A 19,618-nucleotide genomic window follows, 5' to 3' on the forward strand; every position below is an offset into this window, starting at 1 on the left:
CTTCTTCCTACTATACCACCATGACTTAAGAAGTTACCTGAAGGTAGCAACGCTTCTTCATCTTCAATTCTCACCCATACCACATAAAGAAACGATACCGTTCAATCAACCGAGCGCCCATGATGGTGCAATGGTTGCGCCTTGCCTCGCTGCTACCTTGCGCGCTAGCTCTCAGAGCCAGTGAACCGCCTCATCACGCAAGACAGGTCGCTATCATAGGTAAGAGCACATTTCTAGAAGATGGTTATGCTGGTACTGAGTCCCAGCAGGTGCAGGTGCAGGTGGCTCATCCGCTGCGTACCATCTCGCCCAGTATGCCGCCGAGGCAGGCATTCCGACAAACATCACCGTCTTCGAACGTAACGATTACATTGGTGGTCGCACAACGACCGTGAACCCATGGAACGACCCAACGATTTCAGTGGAATTGGGCGGCTCAATCTTCGTACAAAGCAATCGCATAATGGTGAAAGCCATGGAGGAGTTCAATCTATCGGCTGCCGGGCACGATCTCGCAGCCCAAATGGACATGCCTGATCTGGGCATCTGGAATGGACGTGAATTTGTTATCGTGACAAAGGCCGGAGACACTTGGTGGGATAAGGCGAAGCTGCTATGGAGATACGGTGCTGCGCCACTTTGGACAAACAGGTTGATGAAGAGTGCTGTGGGCAGATTCTTCCAGATGTATGATGAGCCAGTGTTTCCGTGGAAGAGCTTGGGCGACGCTGTCGAGCGAGTGGGGTTATTGGAAGCCACTGGAGTGACGGGAGAACAGTATCTCAAAGCAAACGGCATTGGCGAGGCGTTCTCGAAGGAGATCATCCAAGCTAGCACTCGTGTCAACTACGCTTCGAATCTGCCCTACATTCACGGCTTGGAGACGATGGTATGCATGGCAACAAATGGAGCAATGCAGATCGAAGGAGGCAATTGGCAGATCTTCGCGCATATGTTGAAGGCCTCTCGCGCCAATGTTCATCTCAACACCTCTATCGCCAGAATCTCCAAGCAACAGGATGGCAGCTACGAAGTCACTACAGCTGCCGGCCAGACCTCCGTATTTGACGAAGTTGTCCTCGCAGCACCTCTTCAGTACTCAGATCTTGATATCCATCCTGCGCCACACCACGTCCCTGATGAGATACCTTATACGAAGTTGTATACCACTCTTTTTGCGTCACCTTTCAGGCTGGATCAGAAAGCATTCAATCTAGATGCAAAGACGCCTGTGCCACAATACGTCCTTACTACGCTACCGCCAGCTGAGATCCCAGTGGATGGCGCCGGCTCGCCCAGCTTCTACAGTATATCCGTATCCGATGCTGGCCTCAACCCAGAGTCGTCTCCGATTCGATTTGAATACATCTACAAGATCTTCTCACCCTTCCGTGTCAACGCCACATTCCTCTCCCACATCCTTGGCCAAGATGTCTTCCCCGAGGAAGCCGAACACGGTAATGTCAACGGAACCGTGAGCTGGATTCATCACAAGCTTTGGTACTCGTACCCGAGAGAATACCCGCGTGTGACATTTGAGGAGATCAAGCTCGACGATGGCCTGTGGTATACTAGTGGTATTGAGAGCTTTATCAGCACTATGGAGACAAGTGCATTGAGCGGGAAAAATGTTGCTAGATTGATCAAAGATGAATGGGTTGCCCAGGGACTTGATGACAGTTATTCGAAAGCTCGGAAAGATGGCGCCGACGATGAGCAGTATCAACAAGAGCTATAAAGGTCGCGCTTTACCAATGCCAACGCAAGCCACGATGTTTTAAACTCTAAAGAAGTGCATGAGAACTGCTACGCCAGAAATGGCACCATTACTGCTAGAGCAGCCACTTCGGCGAGGTAGCAGCACAGACGCTACGTTTCAGGCGTACTGTTTGTCCAGCCAGGTCTCTGGACGCGCGACATTGGTCGCTAGCACCAAATCTGGCGAGGCTGCTCTTCTGCTAGTCATGCTCGACATGCCTGGTGCCTTTAATTGACACTGTTAGCTATCTTCCTGACCATCTCAGACCAATCGGCTCGGGTACCGCTGCGTGAAATCTGGAACGCTAGATGGTCTGAGATCTACGACAGCCACGCGAGATAGCCGACGATCCGACGTTTTCCCTTAGCACCAGATAGAGGGCTAGTCGTGCGTTGACCTTGTTGGCGTATTCTTCGTTTTGTATGAATGATTGTATCAAGTCTTGTTGCTATCTGACGACTTAATTGTCAACATCTATGTCAGTTTCTGCTTGCCCCTCTTCATTCTTATCTCATGATGACCATGAGCCCACTAATTAGCCACACGCTACAAGAATAAACTCGCATCAAGATCTTGAGAAAGGCGCATGAACGAAGCTAATCAACCATCCGCTGAACTGGTCGTCTGGCCTGTGTGTGGCGCTCCCATAGGGCCTTGGGTTCACCCCCAACGGAACCACGACGATCCCCCGGACGTCCTTCCGCCATTAACATTAAACTTCCGAAATTTGCACTAATCACCACGCAGACGAAGTCCCTTCAACCCTAATAGAAGGAGTGGCGTGACTAGCCAGGGCTGTCAGTGTACAAGATTCGATGGCGCACACTCGAGCCTTGTCCTGCTTGAGTGCGGCTCCGTTAAAGGGTCAATTGTACATGGGCTTCCTATTTCTCCCTGTTGTACCCTGGGCTGAGGCTCGTGAACTGGCTCGTGTGCTTTCATTCCTGTTTCGTCGTTATCATACGATTTCTTACTTGCCTGCCTGTTTGCGCCATATCGGATTACTGTAACTTGCAATACCTTGATCGACTGTGAGGTGAAGATACAAAACAACATCGCGATCATGGTAGCACAAGACTATGTACCTGCGCTGGTACCGCGGGCTGGAGAGATTATTAGCATCATGTTACAGATCAGCACATTTGGTGTACTCTCCGTTTGCATAAGTAAGTCGTAGCTTGTCGATGCTGCCGAGAAGAAACAGAAATTCTAACAGCGTGTAACAGTGCGACGAACACAGTTTATTCAGAAATGGGCTGCACTTCCTTTGGCGATGTGGTGTAAGTGCAACACGATACATGCTTACGAGCATCCTGGGAAAGTATATGACGCTGACGGCCTAAAACAGTAATTCTCATCATCTACTGCGACTCGGCGTTATTCGTATTTGCAACTGCGATTGTGGTTCATGGCTTTGGTATCAACTCCTCGCCGCAAGTGTGCGAAGGGGGAATCTTATTATGTAAGTGCACAACAGTGGATACATGGGAATGCTTAGAATCAAGGCTCACCACTGCACAGGTCTGATATGTTACATGACTACCAAGATTCTCATCTATTATTTCCTCGTCGAGAAAGCATATGTGGTTCGAGGGAGTATGAAGCCTCGCATGAAGACGAAGCTGTGGCTCTTCAACTGCCTTTTCATGCTGTTACCATACACCGTCTTTGTCATTATGAACTTCATCTTCCGAATCACCTACATCAACGACTCCGGCGTGTGCATAATCGGTATGCAAAAGATCGCTATGCTTCCGTTGATCACTTTCGAGGTCATTGTCAACGTAAGTATTCCCTTCTCCTCAGCTGGCTTATATCGACACCAGAAACTGATCTAAATTCAGGTCTACCTGACCGCCCTCTTCATCATTCCCGTCCGAAACCTCTACTCTTACAAGCACAACGCAAACCCTACGCTCCACCGCATGGCCAAGCGCTCGCTCATCGGCTCCCTTGCTACCCTCACCACCTCCGTCATCAACCTGACCATACTCATGGTATTAAAGGGTGAACCAGGTTGGATCTGCCTTATGTGCTGCAACGCCGATATCTTGTTCTGCGTAATAGTCCTACACTGGGTCACATCGAAAGACAAGCAGACAGTGACTACAGACCCGCACAGCGGTTACGGTAACGGCACGATCGGCTCAAGAAGCGGCACAAGATCCGACCAAAGACGGAATAGCAAGATGACCTACGGAGAAAGAACAAACGAAAAGAAGACCGAGATCATAACTATCAAAGGAATATCTGAAAATTCCCAAAACTCCAACAGCATCAACAGCACCAACGCTTCCCGCAACAATAGTGGTAGCAGCTCCCGTAGGCCTAGTCTCAACGTCTTCCCTACCGTCATGTCCAGCAACCCACATCATCGCCCTCAGACCTCACCGCGGCTCATGCCTTCTGGTGTCACAACGGAATGCAAATCTTCGTCTCCTACGCAAAGCAGGCTTCGTGCCCCGAGCCGCGGTCTGTACCGTACGCCTACGCGAGAAGAGTTTGGCGATGAGGTTGAGCTGAACAACATCAGAGTTGAGACTATTCACACAAGAGAAGTGGAGATTGAAGATGACCGGAGAGAGCGGACGGAGAGTGTGAGGAGTGATGGGGAGGAGTGGGTTGGGCATGAACGGAGGGTTGTTGGTGAGGGAGTTGTTTGATCTTGACGAGTAATGTTTGTACAGCATGGTCTTTTCAAGTTTGTTGATGCGTTTTATACCTCTCATTTAGCATTTTCGGGTCAGGGTACCAAAACTAGATATGCGTATACCAAAGTCAGAAGACATCACATTCACGCCGTTTTCACAGTTTATGCGTCGCAATGGGAATCCAAATGTGACCCGCTCCATGAAAAAGCCAGATTCTATAATTGTTTGACCTAAAGAGAAAGAACAGAGATCTCTTGAACGCCATGATTGACAAATGAATCAAACAGCGCACTGTCACCATCATGCTATGAAGTGGAGGATCTCTGAACCATCAATGACACGCAAGACTCACATTATCGTTCTCGCAACCTTCCCCTCTCCCCCTTCTTGAGCAACTGCCTTCCTCTTCTCCACCCTATGTTCCAACAACCTTTCCATATCGCGGACTAGCTTTTGCCCATGTGTTTCGTGGCCTTCGACACATCGCATATATGTGGAAACGTCGTCAGCAATCCGTAGAGAGTGTTTGACGAGAGCTAGAACGCCGCGGCGTATGTCTCCCGGTGAAACATTTTCTTCGAAACTATCGGTATCGTACTCCTCATTGTGCGAACGGGACTTGGGATCGCCACGGTTCTTAGATGTTAGGTATTCTGAAGTATCTTTAGGAGCGTAACCTTTTCCTGCGCGAGATGATGCAGGTGTCTTCGCGGGGAATGCAAGCTTCATGGAAGGTTTCTTAGGTGGCATTTTGGCCTTGTCCTTATCTTTTGTTTCGACGGCACGCGTAGCTTTCTCCGATGGTGACTCATTTAAGTTCGAGGCTTTTCTTGTTCTCTTGCCGTCGATTATGTTCTGAAGGTTGGTAGGATCACCGAATATCTCATTGGGCAGGACAAGAGGATGATCTATGTACACATAGCCCTTAATGGACTGCGTACCGCTCGATCTAGGGCCTGTCTTGTCTCTTGATGATGATTTTCCAGCGTTCGCTTGGCTGTAGTCATGAGTTGCAAAGGAGACTGTCTCGCTGCTGCTGGGCTTTGCCATGATGGCGTGGGGAGTCCCAAAATTTGGGCACTGGAAGATGGATACGAAATTGAAGTTTCTTTGATGTAGTAGAGAAAGTAGGTGGTATATTCAACAGACTGCTGATAGGAAGCGTGAAAACCTGAACGTATGAGTCTTGTGAAGAATGTGGAGCGGCGCGGACTTGTCGTGAGTCTTTCCATTGTGTAACACGACAACTCAGAATGAGAAGGACCTCGTTCTTAGCGAGTTGTACCCAGCACTCAAAATCTACCTTAAGGTATCAATATCTTGTGTCTTCTGCTATATTAGCAACAAACACAGCGTATACCTTGGAAGTGCGATATAGCTGGCCAGGATACAACGAGCTTTCCCCATGTCTTAACTGATACCATCGGAGCAAAAATGACAGCGTGACAGCAATGGCATGCGTTTGATCTTGGACCCTCCATAATATTTTTTACACATTTGTAGCATGTTGTACAATGTCGCTCAAGAATGCAACCCCCATGACGTTCTAACCTGGATCCTTATTTCTTTGCAGCTGGCTTCTCAGGCGTAGATGCAGGCGCTTTGGCAGGTGGTGACTTGGTGGCATCGGTCGGTTTTCCTGGCGGCTTGCCTTGGCTGCTGATGAGATCTAGAAAATGGTCCTCCGTCTGCTTGCCCTGTAAAAGAGTCAGCAAAAAACTAGTCGAGATATAACTTGTTGCGCTCTTCCTCGTCCACCCACCTTTTCAGCATCAGTTTCAGCATCCCATGCTCGGCCAAACTTTGTTCTGAAAGAGGCCAATCTTCCAGCCTCGTCCTCCTCGACGTTCAGTAGTTTCTGTGAACTCGGATTCCATAGTGGCGAGTTCCGTATATCCTTTGCGCTCTTGTATACTGGCTGTGGATTCGTGGTTCGTAGGGTAAATGAGCTGCCGTCGGAGAGGGTTATAAGTTGGGTGAAGGTGTAGGGTCGCTTTGGCCGGCGGAGAAGCGTCGCATGTCGTACTTGGGTCGTCTGATGTACCTGAGGCTGTATCGATTGTCGGAGGACGCGCAGTGCGCTCATCGAGGGGACTGGAGACGCCATGGTTGTGTGTGCTGGGCGGGCGTTGAAGTTCGGCAGGAAAGTTGCGGAGAAGAGACGGAGGTTAGCCTTGGCCGATCTAACATTTCCACTACAATGCGCCCGCTCCGTCATTCCCAGCACATTGCTCTCCCACAGTCGTGTCTTGTCCAACGGCACTGTCCTATTCGTCTCTGGCCTATGTAACAAATGTGTAACTTCTTGCTGTGAACATGGCGCTTTCACAGCGCCCGGCTTCGCGCTTTTTCGCCGCCTTCTACAGATGGAATCAACATGCCCGTTAGTTTTCCACATGGCATTACTACATGCATGCTAATTGTCTTCTTAGAACGTTCAAGGCCATGCGCCTCTGCCTATCGATACACTCCCCACGACACACGTTCCCGCAACGCCATCTGTGCCCCACGATACTATAATGCGACTCGTCTGTTGCAACAAGACAACATAGCAGGCACGCAGAAAACTGCACAAGAACAGGATGCCCCGATTGACTTCTCCGAGTCGGAGTTGGAGCAAGAGCAACTTAAGAATTCGGTGCGTGGTTTGATGCGTGATGTTCCGAGCTCCGTCGCAGTTCTTACCGTTGCGAGTATCGATCCAAAGACCAAGAAACACGTCCCTATGGGTGTTGCTGTTTCTTCACTCAGCACTGTCAGCCTGGACCCGCCTACTATCTCCTTCAATATCAAACAGCCCTCCAAAACCTTGGATGCCATACGGGCGACTGACGGCCTCTTCCGCGTTCATTTCCCCGCTGCAAATAGAAGCGGCGCGAAGCTTGTGGATCTGTTCTCCCGAGGGAACCATCCAGATGCTTACGATCTGCGATCCAAGCAGCTCAAACTCCATCAACCCATAAAGAAAATACAACATAGTATTCCGTCGTCCCTCGCACCGCAGGTCCTGGCAGGGTATGTACGGGCTGCAATGGAGTGTGAAGTTACACACGAGTTTCCCGTCGCAGACCATGTTATCCTGGTCGCAAAGGTTAATGACCTAGAGCAGAAGACTGCGAAGGGTCCCGCAATCATGTACATTAACGGGGAATACCGGAGCCCAGAAGGCAAGAGTGTCTACGTCGCTGAAAACGCTCAACCTTCCGCAGCTAGCGCAGATATTGCGTCAGTGTGGGAATATCCATTGTTCCCAGGAGAGAAAGAAAGACGTCATTACATGGAACAAATCAAGGCCATCATCAGAAGCACTCCCGCTTACTACAAGGATCCATCTAGAGAGACCTCCAGGACCATCAACATTAACTTACCATACCCTCCTGCAGATTTCGGGATTGATCTAGAGCTTCTAATCGCAGAGTGCCGGCAAGAAATGGGTCTCGGAAGTCCACTGAGGCCTGGAGCTGAGGATAAGCAGGTCTTGAGTGAATTCTACGGGGTGCTAACGCCGTCAATGAGGGATCGAATCGTTGATCGGGCAAAGAAACTGGTAGCACTGGATGAGCGATACCTATCTCAACCTTATCGATCGTTCTTGTTCAACTTGGGCGTCAATCCCAACAGCAAAGACTTCCTACCAAGCGACATCATGAAGCCTTTACGAGCAGCAAACCTTGCACCGCGCTTCAAACAGGATCGAGAACAAGTGATTGGTGAAACAGAAGACATTATAAAAGCTGAACAGATTGAACACCGTCTGCGAGAGCACCTTCGATCAATGAAGTACGAGGACGCACGGAGGGAACCATTTGAAGTGGCTATGGAAGCTATTGGCGAACGAAAGGGGGCAGCCATGCATTTCAAGAAAGCACGGGCACGGTTACTTACCCAGAGCCACCCTACGCTTTTCGATGCTTCAGCCATAGACATTACTGGAGAAGTGACAGAAGAAGAACTTCGTGTGGTCTTGTGCCGCCTTATCAACTACCTAAACATCAAGTCTCAAATACACTTTCGACAAAACATCGAACGCGACCCGCGTGAGTTGTTGCGCCGAGTCCGCGTGGACCCTACTATTACGGGTATGGATATCGAGTTTCTGGTGGGCAAGATCAAGCATTTGTACCTTTCGACAAGAACATATCGAGACTTTCTTTTCGCGCTTGAGGAAACACTGCGACCTTGGTTTATTTGGAACGTGAGCTGGGACGATCTGGAAGAGCGAGTCAAGCATTTCGTCCAGAGCACTCCACTGAGGGCTATAGCTTGGTCAGCAAAGGGTAGGCTTGCTGCTATGGGTCTGCACTGGGACGCTACGGTTACGCTACCAAGCAACAATTCATCTAAGCAGGTGACTGAACAATCGCTTCTTAAAGGCGTTATTCTGGACACTCTCGTAGCAAAGGAGCTAAAGAATTACTATGGTAGTGGCACAGAGGAAGAGAATCAGGCTATCGCCAAGTATCTGAAGGAGACGTACAGCTTTGACGTCACACACAAACCGATGCAATACACATCCGCAGCCTCCGACTCTCAATCCTCAGCTGATGAGATGCAACAAGCTATGGCGACGACTCTAGAAACTTCTCAGGAAGAAGCTTGGTTTGACGACGGTGAACCAGGACAGCCGCCTGCGGCACAGGATGGCGCAACTCGTCGCAAGGCAGGTTGGACACGGAGAATCCGGAGGATAGAAGGAGACCGGAGTTTGAGAATCACGCGATTACCCGGCAAGAGTAAGCGCATCGAACACGGAGATAACAAGTAGCAAGGCAGGAAGCTTGGAGCACAGATTCCTTTCACTAGAGGAAGGGGTTCGTAATGTGATTCTAAGCTCCGATTGTATGGTCGATTTGTATACGATACCCAATGTACGCGATTTGCATGGAACCGGGAAACTATGGACAATGGGCAATAATGTACTATATCACTCTCTTCAGCCACAGCTTAGCACTATATTATCGAATTGACCTTGGAACAACACCCAAGTGAATTTCCGATCACGTGACTTCGGTCACGGATTAACCTTAGCCCGTGCAGCCTGAAGCTCGATCGCAATTTCCTAGTCGGAGCTTCCCCGCGAGTATACATCGCGCCGCAGCAACGATACCGACTATAATTACCAATCGCAAGATACCGAGGCACACATTTCAAACTCCAATACTCCATAGTTCGGATAACAGCGACCATGAAGCTCGTCAGGTGAGCTAGTCGTCAACTTTTGTTAGACTAGCAGCTAACGCTTCACGCAGGTTTCTTATGAAGTGTCAGAATGAGACGGTCACAGTCGAGCTCAAGAATGGTAAGCAGCGTGTCTCTTTCTTGTCGCTCCTTGGCTTCGATCGCGTCGTTGTCTGGCCGAAGTCGCTTCTCTGGCGAGCGCGTCAATCCTTGAGTTGCGCAAGCACGCTTTCGCCTCGATTCGGTGTGCTATCACTTTACAGACGTGTGTTTTAACAGAACGACAGGCACTATTGTAAACGGCACCATCACCTCCGTCTCACCGCTCATGAACGTCGCGCTCCGAGCAGTCAAGTACACGCCCAAGTCTCGCGACACCGTAGCTCTCGACACAATGACCGTCCGCGGTTCCACAATTCGCTACATCATCCTTCCCGACTCATTACCGCTCGACACACTTCTCATCGACGATGCGCCAAAGCCTAAGAATAAGGCAAGGAAGGAGGTCGGTGGTGGTGACCGTGGTGGAAGGGGTGGTGGCCGCGGAGGCGGTCGCGGTCGTGGTGGAGGTGGTCGCGGAAGAGGCGGTGGTGGCAGGGGACGTGGACGAGGTTTCTAGGTGCGGAGAAAGACGACAGAGATTGAAGGCCAAGAAAACCACCTGCAGATGCGCATTGCAACATCACAAAATGACTTGGAGTTGTGCCATGGATTCGGGGAAATTGAGATTATGGGTTGCCGCGCACCAAAGACACCAAATTTTGACGCGCAATAGGATCACTATCCGATCAGCTACACGAGCAGAGATAACCAGGATGCGCGGCGTCAGACACAAGGATTGGTGCGAAAGCTGCGCCTCGAGAGAAGAATGATACCACATTGAAACGCAATCATCCCGCGGGTTTTGCATACTTTCTGACTTGTTCTTTATGTACACATTCACTGGCTACTTACAAAGCTAGATACGTGCAAACCGTCTTCAACAAGCGACTACTCCGCATCGTAAGGCGCAACCGGCGGCGTGTCGTTGACCTGAATTCCACCCCTCTTCTTTTCCCTACTGTCGTGGAAGGGCAACTTCCATCCGCCCTCGCCCTCGGGTGTGCTCAGCCATAATCTCATCAAATGTCTCCTCGGTGCTGGCGGCGCATAGTCCTTGTACGCTGTCCTGGCATGGAACACATGGTTGTTGGAAAGGAACTGGATATCGCCTACATCAAGAATCATGTGCAACGCAAGCTTCTGGCATGTCTCTTCAAGGATAGTAATGGCGCGTTCTTGTGCTTCGGAAAGAGGCGGGATTTGACCCGCGTCCGAGAAACGGGTCAGAGAACGGACAAAGTAGGGATCAAATCTATTTTTGCTTGTGTCAGCTTGCGGCTCTGAAGAGTTGGGAATTGTCTGGTTGCTTTGCTTACTTGCTGTAGACTCTTGGGTTGTCGCCCGTCTCGAGATAGTACACGGCGGTTTTGATCCATTCCTTCTGTCCTACGCTTGTCTCGCCCTTGCGGTCGAAGTACCAGATGGGCTGGGTTAGTAGTTCGGCGACATCTGGGTGATTCTTTTGAAGCTCGTTCCATACTGAGTGGCTGCTAACCTGTGCAAGAGATTGTAGTTAGCAAAATGCGTACCAGACCAGTGACGGGTAATTTCAACTTACAAGATCAGACTCCCCTCCTTCCAACGCCTTGGCCACACACAACAAGCCCACGAGATCCGAATCATCGGCATGGAAATATTGCCTCGCGTTCGTCCGGTAAATCCTCACTTTATCAATTGCCGTCGCGTCCTCACCCAAATCCTTGACATGCCCAAGCACATGGCCCCGACTATTCTGGCTGACAAAGTAGCCCAAATATGTGCCCAGACCCATATATGCGACCGCGGATTTTTGATTCCCCCATTGCTCAACAGGCATACCTTTGAAGAGGATGAATCCCTTCCCGTCGATCAACTCCTTCCTTAGCGGCTCTAAGAACTTGGAAAAGTTGGGTAGTGGGAACAGGTCTTTTGTGATGCCTGTCAAAGGTGTTCCGGAGGCGATGAAGTTATCTGCTGCTTCGCTCATCTCGCGTACTTCGTCGGACGAGAAGATGTGCGTCCAGCGTTCGGGGTTGGACTCGTAGTCTGTTTTGTCCCATGCTGTTGAACCAGTGATTTCTTTAGGAAACTTGGAGTAAGGGTGTAGTAAAGAGTAGACTGGCTCATGTTGACCTGAGGTCTTGATGCCGTCTGGAAAGATGGCTTTGGGTGCCTTTGTGGTTGTGGTAGAGAGCGTGTGCGGCGCAGCGGGTGCGGGAGATGTAAGTGCCGGCGCCATTCTGGGGAAGTAAAATGGGTCAATTGAGTGGGAGAAGCTTGTTTCGGAAGGTTACAATACGATTGGAATGAAGCTGATTATGCGTATCTCCTTAGTTCTTCAGCTGAAGCGTTGTAGACACAATCATACGAAAGCCGTTGAGAAAATGCAAAAGCAATGACGATTTATCTATATATACGCATATCTACCGAATCCTTGTCCTCCGAGACCTTTTCTACCCCTCTGCCCCTCATCTCCTTATTCTGTTGCTATCGCATCATATCTCAATCCATGTTGTTGTTTGCGATATTTAGCCCGAAATGGCGTGCTCGCACGGCACCCAGGACCAAGTTGACGCAAGCCCCGCTCTTGCCTACCTTGTCCACGACGTAACCAAGTTCTTGGCTCTTGTGTCCAGATCGCTATCATCACTGTTAATCTTGACGGGCACGGGTAGGACTTTTGGGAACTGATAAGATTGTTACATGTATTTGGTCGGTACATGGACGTCGGGATAAACAAGACGCGAGGTGGACAAATGAACGACCTTCACCCCACTTAGTCGCTGCAGACGCCGCTAAATGCTACACGGCATAGAAAGCCCAGAAACTCAATATCAAAACCCACGCCCATCCGGAGAAAGACCGCAGACGCCGCGCGACCCAATTCCGCACTGATATGCAACACTAGAACGCCGTACAGATCGATCGCTGTCATACAGCAAGTGTACGTGCTCTTTGAACTTAAAAACTCTCCAAACACTCTTCAACAACAGCTTCCAGCATACCTAATGTGTAGAATCTTGCGACATTGCCATACACACTGATCTTCCTCTTCATATCCTGCTTGTTTTTCGTAGCTACCCATTCGCCTGCGCAAGCACAATGTTCCATAAACTCATTGCTGCGTAGCCGCTTGCACTTGCCGCATTTGAGATCCTGCGTACACCACTCGAGTACCATCTTTTGGACTTCGCCGACGAGTTGTTCTTCGATGCGCCGCTTGTCGTAGGTTGAGTCGCAGTTGTCGCATTTCCATTTGGGAAGGACTGGGGCAGCATCGCTGTCGGGTAGAATGACTGGGAGAAGAGAAGAGTCGCGGCAGAGATCCAGATCGCGTGAAGATGTACAGTCTTCACAAATGACGCCTCTGACGACAAGGGCAGCGCTGGGGTTGACGAATGTTGCCTCTGCGCTGAACTCGCGAATATCGAAGAGATTCAGCAACTCCTTTCGCAGTGCTCGCGCTTCCAGAGAAATGGCACGGTCTAGACTCAAAACTTGCATGATGCTCTTCACAAGTTGCAAGACCGGATTCGTAAGCTTGAGATGCGAGCCAGGAAGTTCAGGGAAGATATAATCGGACGCGAAAAGAGGGTCCAAAACTTCTGCGTGCTGCTTCTTAGCGAAGGCGTTCATCTGTTTAGAGAGAGGCCTGGTAAATTGCTTGGGGAGAATCTGCGTTTGTTCGTTTGGATCCACAGTAAGTGGCCGAAGCGGAATCTGCGTGACTCTAGGCGTCGAGCCGTCTTCAGTGATACCAGGGCGTTTTCGTGCGTGCATAAGCTCGATGAACTCGACGACCCAGTCGTTGAAGGTAGGCTGAAACTTCGGTGGCAAGAATTGTGCGAGCTGCCAACACATGATGTTTTCGACCGGCTGCGTCTCATCCTCACTCACCTCGCTGCAACCTTTACCGCCATAGTTGAATTCGTCATACCAAACCAGGTAGTCCCAGTATTCCTTGATCTCAAGCTCCATGAACTGGAACAAAGGCTTCGATTTGATGGTCTTGATGATGTACTGGCTGTATGCGTACGCATTCCCTACTTCGGCTTTGGTCGTCTGGAGGAGCAGGCGGTTTGGACTAGCGAATACAATGTGCGAACCGACGCGCTTGAAATCCGTCATGAGTTGCTGTAGTGTCTTCTTCGACATCATTTGTACGTAGTAGTGCAGAGAGCGGTCGTAGAGGAAAGATCCCGGACTACTGACCCAGCGGACGAGATGCTGAACCATGACATCGGCCATGCTAAAGCCGTGGCCAGCGTTCACAGCCTCGACCCACCATGCTTTCACCATTTCACGGAGTACCGTGATACCGGCACTGGCAAAAGCGTTATCTGAGTAGATGATGTTGGATCCATCATTCGTCGAGTCGTAAGACGGGGCCGCAGGGTTGAAGGAAACAGAGTCTGAACCCTCAAGTTCGTTGATCAATGAAGATGACAGGATAGTGTTGATAGCGAGATTGCGAAGATTGATGTCAATGCACACTGACGAGTACGTGCCTGGGTTGTTGATCGACGGCATGTCTACTGTCTCCAAAGGTGCGAGGATATCGTCCTTCTCATAGCCTGCATGATCAGGCTTCGCCTGACTGGACCACCAAAGAATGACTCGTTCCTTCTGCAAACGTCGCGCGTACGCAATGTCGATCAGGAAGCGTGGATCATTGCTCTCAAGGTTACAAAGCGGTATGTTTCCATAGCGGGCAAGCTCCAACAAATGGGCAATCCAGGATCCGAGATCGAGGTAATGTCCCACTAGTCGCCTGGCAATGAAAGCTTGCCAGCCGAGTGGTGGTAGTTGCTTATCAGACTCATCAGCGTGAAGTGGCAAGATTGGCAACTCCTTGAGAACAGGAATGTCGTGCGAAAGAAGAGCGTGATTTGGTGACTGTATGACCACGATGATAGGCCCGTTCTCGTCTGCCTTCATCTTTTTGATAGCATCCCCAATCTCAAGAAGAGCTTTTCGTTTTGTGGTCACCATCGTCGTCTTGAAATGTACGTCTTCCTGGTACTCGATCATGGTCTGCCATGGCTCACCATTGCTATCTTCCATTCGTCGTTGCAGGGCATCTCGGTAGATGCGGTCTACGTTAGGCATCTGATAATCTTTGGTTTTGTTTTGGATGACGATGTGCGCTTCGTTCTTCGATGTCGAGAAGATGGCATAGACGTTGCGGTCGCCACTCCTGACATGGTACAGATATAGATAGTTGAAAGGCGCTTCAGCCAGGTATGACTCTTTGGTCTTTACTTGTCGCAGCGACGATAAATCGAAACCTTGTTCCAGACCTTTTCCGAGAACACCCTTCTGCGACTCATCGAATGTACAGGTACTTCCTAGCTCGAGGATGGCGCGGATGTTGAGTGGTACTTGCTTCTCATATACGCCCTCGACACTGGCGTGGTTGAACAGTGCAGAGATGCTTTTCGCTTCCTGGACGTATGTCTCTTCCGACATTTGAAGCTTGAACAAATGGATCGACGGGTGGCCGTTGGGCAGACTGTGATTGACAACCTTTTCCACGGAGCAGCCACTGATTGAGACATCAGGAAGGTCTTCGCTCCTCAGGTTCAGATACAGGGTCCGAGGTACGATGATCTTGAGAGCGTGGATCTTCTTGTCGATCAGAACAAAAGCCCTGACCTCGCCTGGTGTTTCAGTTGGCCGTAATTGAACAAGCTGCCATGTGCTGATGTACAAAGACTGGGCCTGGTTTCTGAAGAAGCTGCCAATTGCATCAGAAGCGTCAACAGCCTTCTCTCCGAACAGCTGTCGTCGGCGCTTCCGTGCTTCTCGTTGAATCTTCCACTTCTGTTTCTGATACATCAGCCATCCGGAATAGTCGTGATCGATGCTCGGCATAACTTTGGGCAACGCGGCATATGGGTCGACGATAGGCACTGCAGGCTCAGGCTCCTTGCGCTTCGCCACCATCTTGGTGACTATTCCCTTCTTCATCTGGGACTGGTTCTGGGTCAGCTTTGCCGAGCCAAAATCTTCAAAGTCTCCAGACAGCTTGTTGTTCGCGACGTTGGCGTCGCCATTAGTCAACACCTTCTTACTGAACATGTCCGTCATCTTTGTCTGTTGAAACTTGTCCTCCTTCTGACGAATTCTGCGGTCAAGCCAGTCGGGATGCGGCACCCTGGGCACGGGGTTTCGAACTTTCTGGTACGCCGCAGGGATGGTAATCAGCTTCTGAATGACGGACGCCAAACGTTCGCGGTAGTAATCCCAATCAAGAATCGTTCGAATGTCCATCTCTCCAGGATCGTCTCGTAACCATTTCCTCAGGAAGTACCTCTTAACAGACTCTTCGGCCGAAAAGATTGCTAAAGGAACAGCGCGCTCAGTGACGGGAGCATTCCTAGGTGTCTTTGAGATGATGTACTTGCAGTTCAGACCTTTGTCCTTCACCATCTGTTCTCCCAAGAATTCAGCGAGACGCTTAGCAGTCGTGATAGCGGTTGATTTCTGCGCTCCGTACTCCTCCAATGTCTTTGTCATACTCTTGTTCTCAACAATCAGGTCGATAAGCTCCTCGTCTGCGAGTGTTGCTCCACGAGTATCCAGGATATCAAGCCATCGGTTGGCGACCTTTGCGACGGCTCCATACGTCTCCTCAAGCGTCGTGCCTTCCAAGAAGAACTTGAAAATCTGGGCCTGAAAATTCTTGATGAGCTTCAGTTCACCACGGCGCTTCACCTCGAAACCCTTCAATTCCGCCAGGCTGCCATCGTGATTGAAAACTGCATAACGCTTTTTCAAGTTCTTATCCTCCTCTTTGGAAGTTGGCAAGATCATGGCCTTGTACGGTCCATCGACTTCAAAAAAGATGGAGTTATCGCTGTGCTTCTCGTAGCGGAACGTCTCGGGGTCTACTAACGTCTCATACTGGTGATTGGTATACTGTGCGTGAACCAAGTGGTTCAACATTGTACAAGGGTATGAGATGGTCAGCTTCTTACCATTGCTGAGTTTGAAGGCAAAGTTCTCGGGAAATGTTGCTGGTAGAATAGCCCAAATACCGTCAGTGTCCAGTTCCAAGGGTCGTCCAATGCGCTCCACAAGCGAGCGGGCCAACTGAATGATGCGAGCACCAGTCAAGCAAGTGACACCAGCCATCTCAAGAGAGTACCAACGAGATCCCTTTCGCATGACATAACCATAGAAAGAATTAAGAATGACTTTGTGTGCCAGCTGCATAGAGTCGAAAAGAACGATCATCTTCTTTGCATCTTCAATCTCAGTAGCAGGAGCACCGGCGGCTTTGAGTGCTTCCGTCTTCCCCTTCCAGACCTTTTGCTTGCCCTTGAAGTCGTAACGTCGATCACGAAAACCGCTGACGGTGTCAACATAAAAAGGATTCTCTCGTTGGCAGATGATAGCCTCGCGCTCGATCGTCGTGGCGTCATGGACTTTGTGGTAGATCTTCTTGGAGTAGTCTGTTAGACGTTTCCTAACAAGCGCAGCCTGTTCTTCTTCCGAAAGATCTTGGAACGTTCGCTTTGGCGAGTTGGGAAACCTTCCAGGAAATTGCTCGTTCTCTAAAGCGTTACGAACCATGTTGTACTCGTCGCGCTTGGCTGGTAGGTATTCACCTCTCCAGGCCCATGGCATTCGGCGATCGCACGTCTTTCCTGGTCGGTTGAAGTCGCAAGCCGCGCAATTCGACTCGTTAATCATAGAATCAGGTTGCAGACGGTTAGTTGTCATGATGTTAGGATACATAGACGCGACGTCCAAATGATAGATGAGAGGCCGTTCGCTACGGTTTGGCGTGTTCTTGAGCTGCATGAGCTTCTCAACAATCTCAGCTTTGATCTCTTCGTAATTCGTTACGTCCTCCATCTTCTTCTTTTCTTCAACCTCGATGCTGAACTTGAGTGCGGCGTCAAGATCGTTGAGCAATTCGTCAATAGCCGTAGGGTCGACAGCGAAATTATAGGCGATGTCGCTTCGGAACACGCCAGCTTCCAGCGCTTCGACGTGACCTCCAACATAAGTCTCTGACTCGAGAAGATGACCCTCCCAGAAAGCTTCCTTGGGTGGATTGTGCTTATTAGGTAGCACGATGCCCTTCTGGTATGCCTGCACCATCAAGAGCATCTCGCAGAGGGTACCTGTACCCTTGCGCAATGCATCGTCCGGTCCGAGTGGAAGAATCTTGCACAGAGCGAAAATGAACGGATGTACGTACTTCATGTACAAGTAGTAAGTAGCAACAGCGTCGGAGACGGAGTACTCTGCAAGCGTTTGCGGTCGCTCGGCTGCGTAGGGCGTCATGAGTTCCGGGTCGAGCTCGTCTGGGTCGTATCCGAGCTTAGCCATTGTCACAGCTTTTAGACCACGACTACCTTGAGGTAGGTAACTGTCTCGACTAACCCAGGCAAAGGCATCCATGTGGGCACAATAGTCCGACTGATAGATATCCTCGCTGTTCTTCCTGAATCCGATTTCTTGATACATGTCGATACCCTGTACACTAGATCTTGCTTCGACAAACGGCCAATCGAAGAAGTCTCCGTTATATGTGACCATGACTGTTGGTCTAGCTATCTTGATATGTTCGAAGAACCGTTCCAACACCGCCTTCTCGTCCGGCTCGTTGAAAATCATAAACGGTCCTTGGTACTCCGGCTTCGGTGTGTACTCGAAGTCTGCAATGTCTTCCGATACGATCTCGCGGTTTGTGATGAGAAATCCTTGACCGTCGATCATGTACGATATCATCATGATCTGATCGATGGCAGCGTCTGGAAACTTCAATGGGAGTTTTGTCGTTTCGATATCGTACGCCATGACGACGGGATCTGCTGGTGTGAGGCGTTCCTCTATGCACTTGATGCTTATTACGCCATGCTTGGCCTCGACAGTATACCAGTTTCCAATTCGGACGTCTTTGTCAATAGCCACTCGCACGTGGTAAGGAACGTCGTATTCTCGGATATCTAAAATAAAATCGCTGGCGTCAACAGTAGTCATAAATCGTTTCTCGTATTCGTGCTCGTCGTTATCAAAGAAGTCAAAGTCGCCGTTGCCACTATGCAAATGTTAGCCGAAGTCCACGCGTAAGAAACCAGCCAAACTCACTTTGCAACCTCTGCATATGTGTCCATCGCGTTGACGTTCTTTTTGTTCTTCTCTACGATTGGATTGACAGCCTTTCGTACAGCCAACAAGTCGTTGACATTTGCGAAGGTAAGTTGCAAGAACTTTCTTCGGTACCCTGTCAGGTGATTTGGCATACTCAGGTCCTCCTTTTCCACGATCTTTATGGATTTGATCAATCCCTCGTATGCCTTTTTGCAGTACTCTTCCACATCTTGTTCTCTGCCCTTCTTGATCGCCAATAAGAAGTAGGGGTCGTATTCGAGCGTCGCTTTGAATGTGTCGCCTTCTTCGCCGATGAAGTAAAAGTCCACACCAGCTTTGCCACCTGGTACTTCTTCGTCTTCTACCGTTGTCGAATGCATGTTGACGAGCCATCCGACCTTCTTCTTGCCAGAATCGAAGCGCGCGAAGCCCATGGTTTCATCGATGCGGTTTGCCAAGCGAGTGGATTCGAGTTTCTCGTTCTGAGAGGTACCCTCACCACTGCGTAGTGACGAGGCGTCGACCGTCTTCGGTTTCCGTGGGCCATAGGATGTGTTGCCCAGCTTGCCTACCCGGCGGAAGGGCTGGCCTGCGCGTCGTGGCGCCATGATATGTGGTAGTGGTGGAAGGTGAGAGAGTATTAAATGCTAAATATGTAGATCAGGGTATCATTGGAGCAGCGAAGAGAGCGGAAAGAGCGAAAAGACGGGGTATCGACAATTGGCGGTGGGAGTGTAGTGGAGGGACTCGCAGGTCTGAAGGGTGGATCGGCAAATGTTGGACGCGACGCGCTGGAGCGTGTTCGGCGCTTTCCCCTTCCCAGCAAATTGATTTTGGTGTG

At 50.0% G+C, this 19,618-nt stretch overlaps 8 protein-coding genes across 8 annotated transcripts; 4 read left to right on the forward strand and 4 right to left on the reverse strand.

Moving 5' to 3' along the window:
• Nucleotides 1-122: 122 nt before the first annotated feature.
• CC77DRAFT_1028353 (Prenylcysteine oxidase) lies at nucleotides 123-1,738 on the forward strand (the record flags this gene model as incomplete). The annotated part of the gene is made up of 2 exons (XM_018526440.1): nucleotides 123-219; nucleotides 270-1,738. 2 exons carry the CDS (start codon nucleotides 123-125, stop codon nucleotides 1,736-1,738), a joined length of 1,566 nt encoding a protein of 521 aa, XP_018389934.1.
• A 1,084-nt stretch (nucleotides 1,739-2,822) lies between these two features.
• Nucleotides 2,823-4,422, forward strand: CC77DRAFT_1057732 (hypothetical protein; the record flags this gene model as incomplete). The annotated part of the gene is made up of 5 exons (XM_018528051.1): nucleotides 2,823-2,925; nucleotides 2,986-3,039; nucleotides 3,108-3,221; nucleotides 3,281-3,543; nucleotides 3,604-4,422. 5 exons carry the CDS (start codon nucleotides 2,823-2,825, stop codon nucleotides 4,420-4,422), a joined length of 1,353 nt encoding a protein of 450 aa, XP_018389935.1.
• A 336-nt stretch (nucleotides 4,423-4,758) lies between these two features.
• On the reverse strand, nucleotides 4,759-5,460 carry CC77DRAFT_1005505 (hypothetical protein; the record flags this gene model as incomplete). Its single annotated transcript, XM_018523352.1, has 1 exon — nucleotides 4,759-5,460. One exon carries the CDS (start codon nucleotides 5,458-5,460, stop codon nucleotides 4,759-4,761), a length of 702 nt encoding a protein of 233 aa, XP_018389936.1.
• A 509-nt stretch (nucleotides 5,461-5,969) lies between these two features.
• Nucleotides 5,970-6,517, reverse strand: CC77DRAFT_1057734 (hypothetical protein; the record flags this gene model as incomplete). The annotated part of the gene is made up of 2 exons (XM_018528052.1): nucleotides 5,970-6,107; nucleotides 6,173-6,517. The coding sequence occupies 2 exons, from the start codon at nucleotides 6,515-6,517 to the stop codon at nucleotides 5,970-5,972; spliced, it is 483 nt and encodes a 160-aa protein (XP_018389937.1).
• A 102-nt stretch (nucleotides 6,518-6,619) lies between these two features.
• On the forward strand, nucleotides 6,620-9,389 carry CC77DRAFT_981665 (hypothetical protein). The gene is made up of 2 exons (XM_018536089.1): nucleotides 6,620-6,793; nucleotides 6,843-9,389. Exons 1-2 carry the CDS (start codon nucleotides 6,727-6,729, stop codon nucleotides 9,173-9,175), a joined length of 2,400 nt encoding a protein of 799 aa, XP_018389938.1. The 5' UTR covers nucleotides 6,620-6,726; the 3' UTR covers nucleotides 9,176-9,389.
• Nucleotides 9,390-9,547: 158 nt separating this feature from the next.
• On the forward strand, nucleotides 9,548-10,207 carry CC77DRAFT_1091459 (Sm-like ribonucleo protein; the record flags this gene model as incomplete). Its single annotated transcript, XM_018529566.1, has 3 exons — nucleotides 9,548-9,609; nucleotides 9,660-9,709; nucleotides 9,876-10,207. Exons 1-3 carry the CDS (start codon nucleotides 9,596-9,598, stop codon nucleotides 10,205-10,207), a joined length of 396 nt encoding a protein of 131 aa, XP_018389939.1. The 5' UTR covers nucleotides 9,548-9,595.
• Nucleotides 10,208-10,519: 312 nt separating this feature from the next.
• On the reverse strand, nucleotides 10,520-12,026 carry CC77DRAFT_529712 (taurine catabolism dioxygenase TauD). Its single transcript, XM_018532034.1, has 3 exons — nucleotides 11,249-12,026; nucleotides 11,007-11,185; nucleotides 10,520-10,942 (listed from the first exon to the last, which is right to left on the reverse strand). The coding sequence occupies exons 1-3, from the start codon at nucleotides 11,906-11,908 to the stop codon at nucleotides 10,579-10,581; spliced, it is 1,203 nt and encodes a 400-aa protein (XP_018389940.1). The 5' UTR covers nucleotides 11,909-12,026; the 3' UTR covers nucleotides 10,520-10,578.
• A 484-nt stretch (nucleotides 12,027-12,510) lies between these two features.
• Nucleotides 12,511-19,617, reverse strand: CC77DRAFT_529710 (DUF1744-domain-containing protein). The gene is made up of 2 exons (XM_018532033.1): nucleotides 18,775-19,617; nucleotides 12,511-18,724 (listed from the first exon to the last, which is right to left on the reverse strand). The coding sequence occupies exons 1-2, from the start codon at nucleotides 19,383-19,385 to the stop codon at nucleotides 12,631-12,633; spliced, it is 6,705 nt and encodes a 2,234-aa protein (XP_018389941.1). The 5' UTR covers nucleotides 19,386-19,617; the 3' UTR covers nucleotides 12,511-12,630.
• Between the last annotated feature and the right edge of the window lies 1 nt (nucleotide 19,618).

This window comes from Alternaria alternata, assembly GCF_001642055.1.
Source record: "Alternaria alternata strain SRC1lrK2f unplaced genomic scaffold CC77scaffold_3, whole genome shotgun sequence".
In the NCBI taxonomy this organism is placed as follows: Eukaryota; Fungi; Ascomycota; class Dothideomycetes; order Pleosporales; family Pleosporaceae; genus Alternaria; species Alternaria alternata.

What these genes read in the sequence shown, in the direction of transcription:
- CC77DRAFT_981665 (XM_018536089.1), top strand. Translation starts at nt 6,727, where the DNA reads ATGGCGCTTTCACAGCGCCCGGCTTCGCGCTTTTTCGCCGCCTTCTAC. An exon ending in CAGATGGAATCAACATGCCC is followed by an intron (nt 6,794 to 6,842) that starts GTTAGTTTTCCA and finishes TTGTCTTCTTAG; the next exon opens with AACGTTCAAGGCCATGCGCC.
- CC77DRAFT_529712 (XM_018532034.1), bottom strand. Translation starts at nt 11,908, where the DNA reads ATGGCGCCGGCACTTACATCTCCCGCACCCGCTGCGCCGCACACGCTC. An exon ending in AAGGAGGGGAGTCTGATCTT is followed by an intron (nt 11,186 to 11,248) that starts GTAAGTTGAAAT and finishes TCTCTTGCACAG; the next exon opens with GTTAGCAGCCACTCAGTATG. An exon ending in AACCCAAGAGTCTACAGCAA is followed by an intron (nt 10,943 to 11,006) that starts GTAAGCAAAGCA and finishes AAGCAAAAATAG; the next exon opens with ATTTGATCCCTACTTTGTCC.
- CC77DRAFT_529710 (XM_018532033.1), bottom strand. Translation starts at nt 19,385, where the DNA reads ATGGCGCCACGACGCGCAGGCCAGCCCTTCCGCCGGGTAGGCAAGCTG. An exon ending in ACATATGCAGAGGTTGCAAA is followed by an intron (nt 18,725 to 18,774) that starts GTGAGTTTGGCT and finishes ACATTTGCATAG; the next exon opens with TGGCAACGGCGACTTTGACT.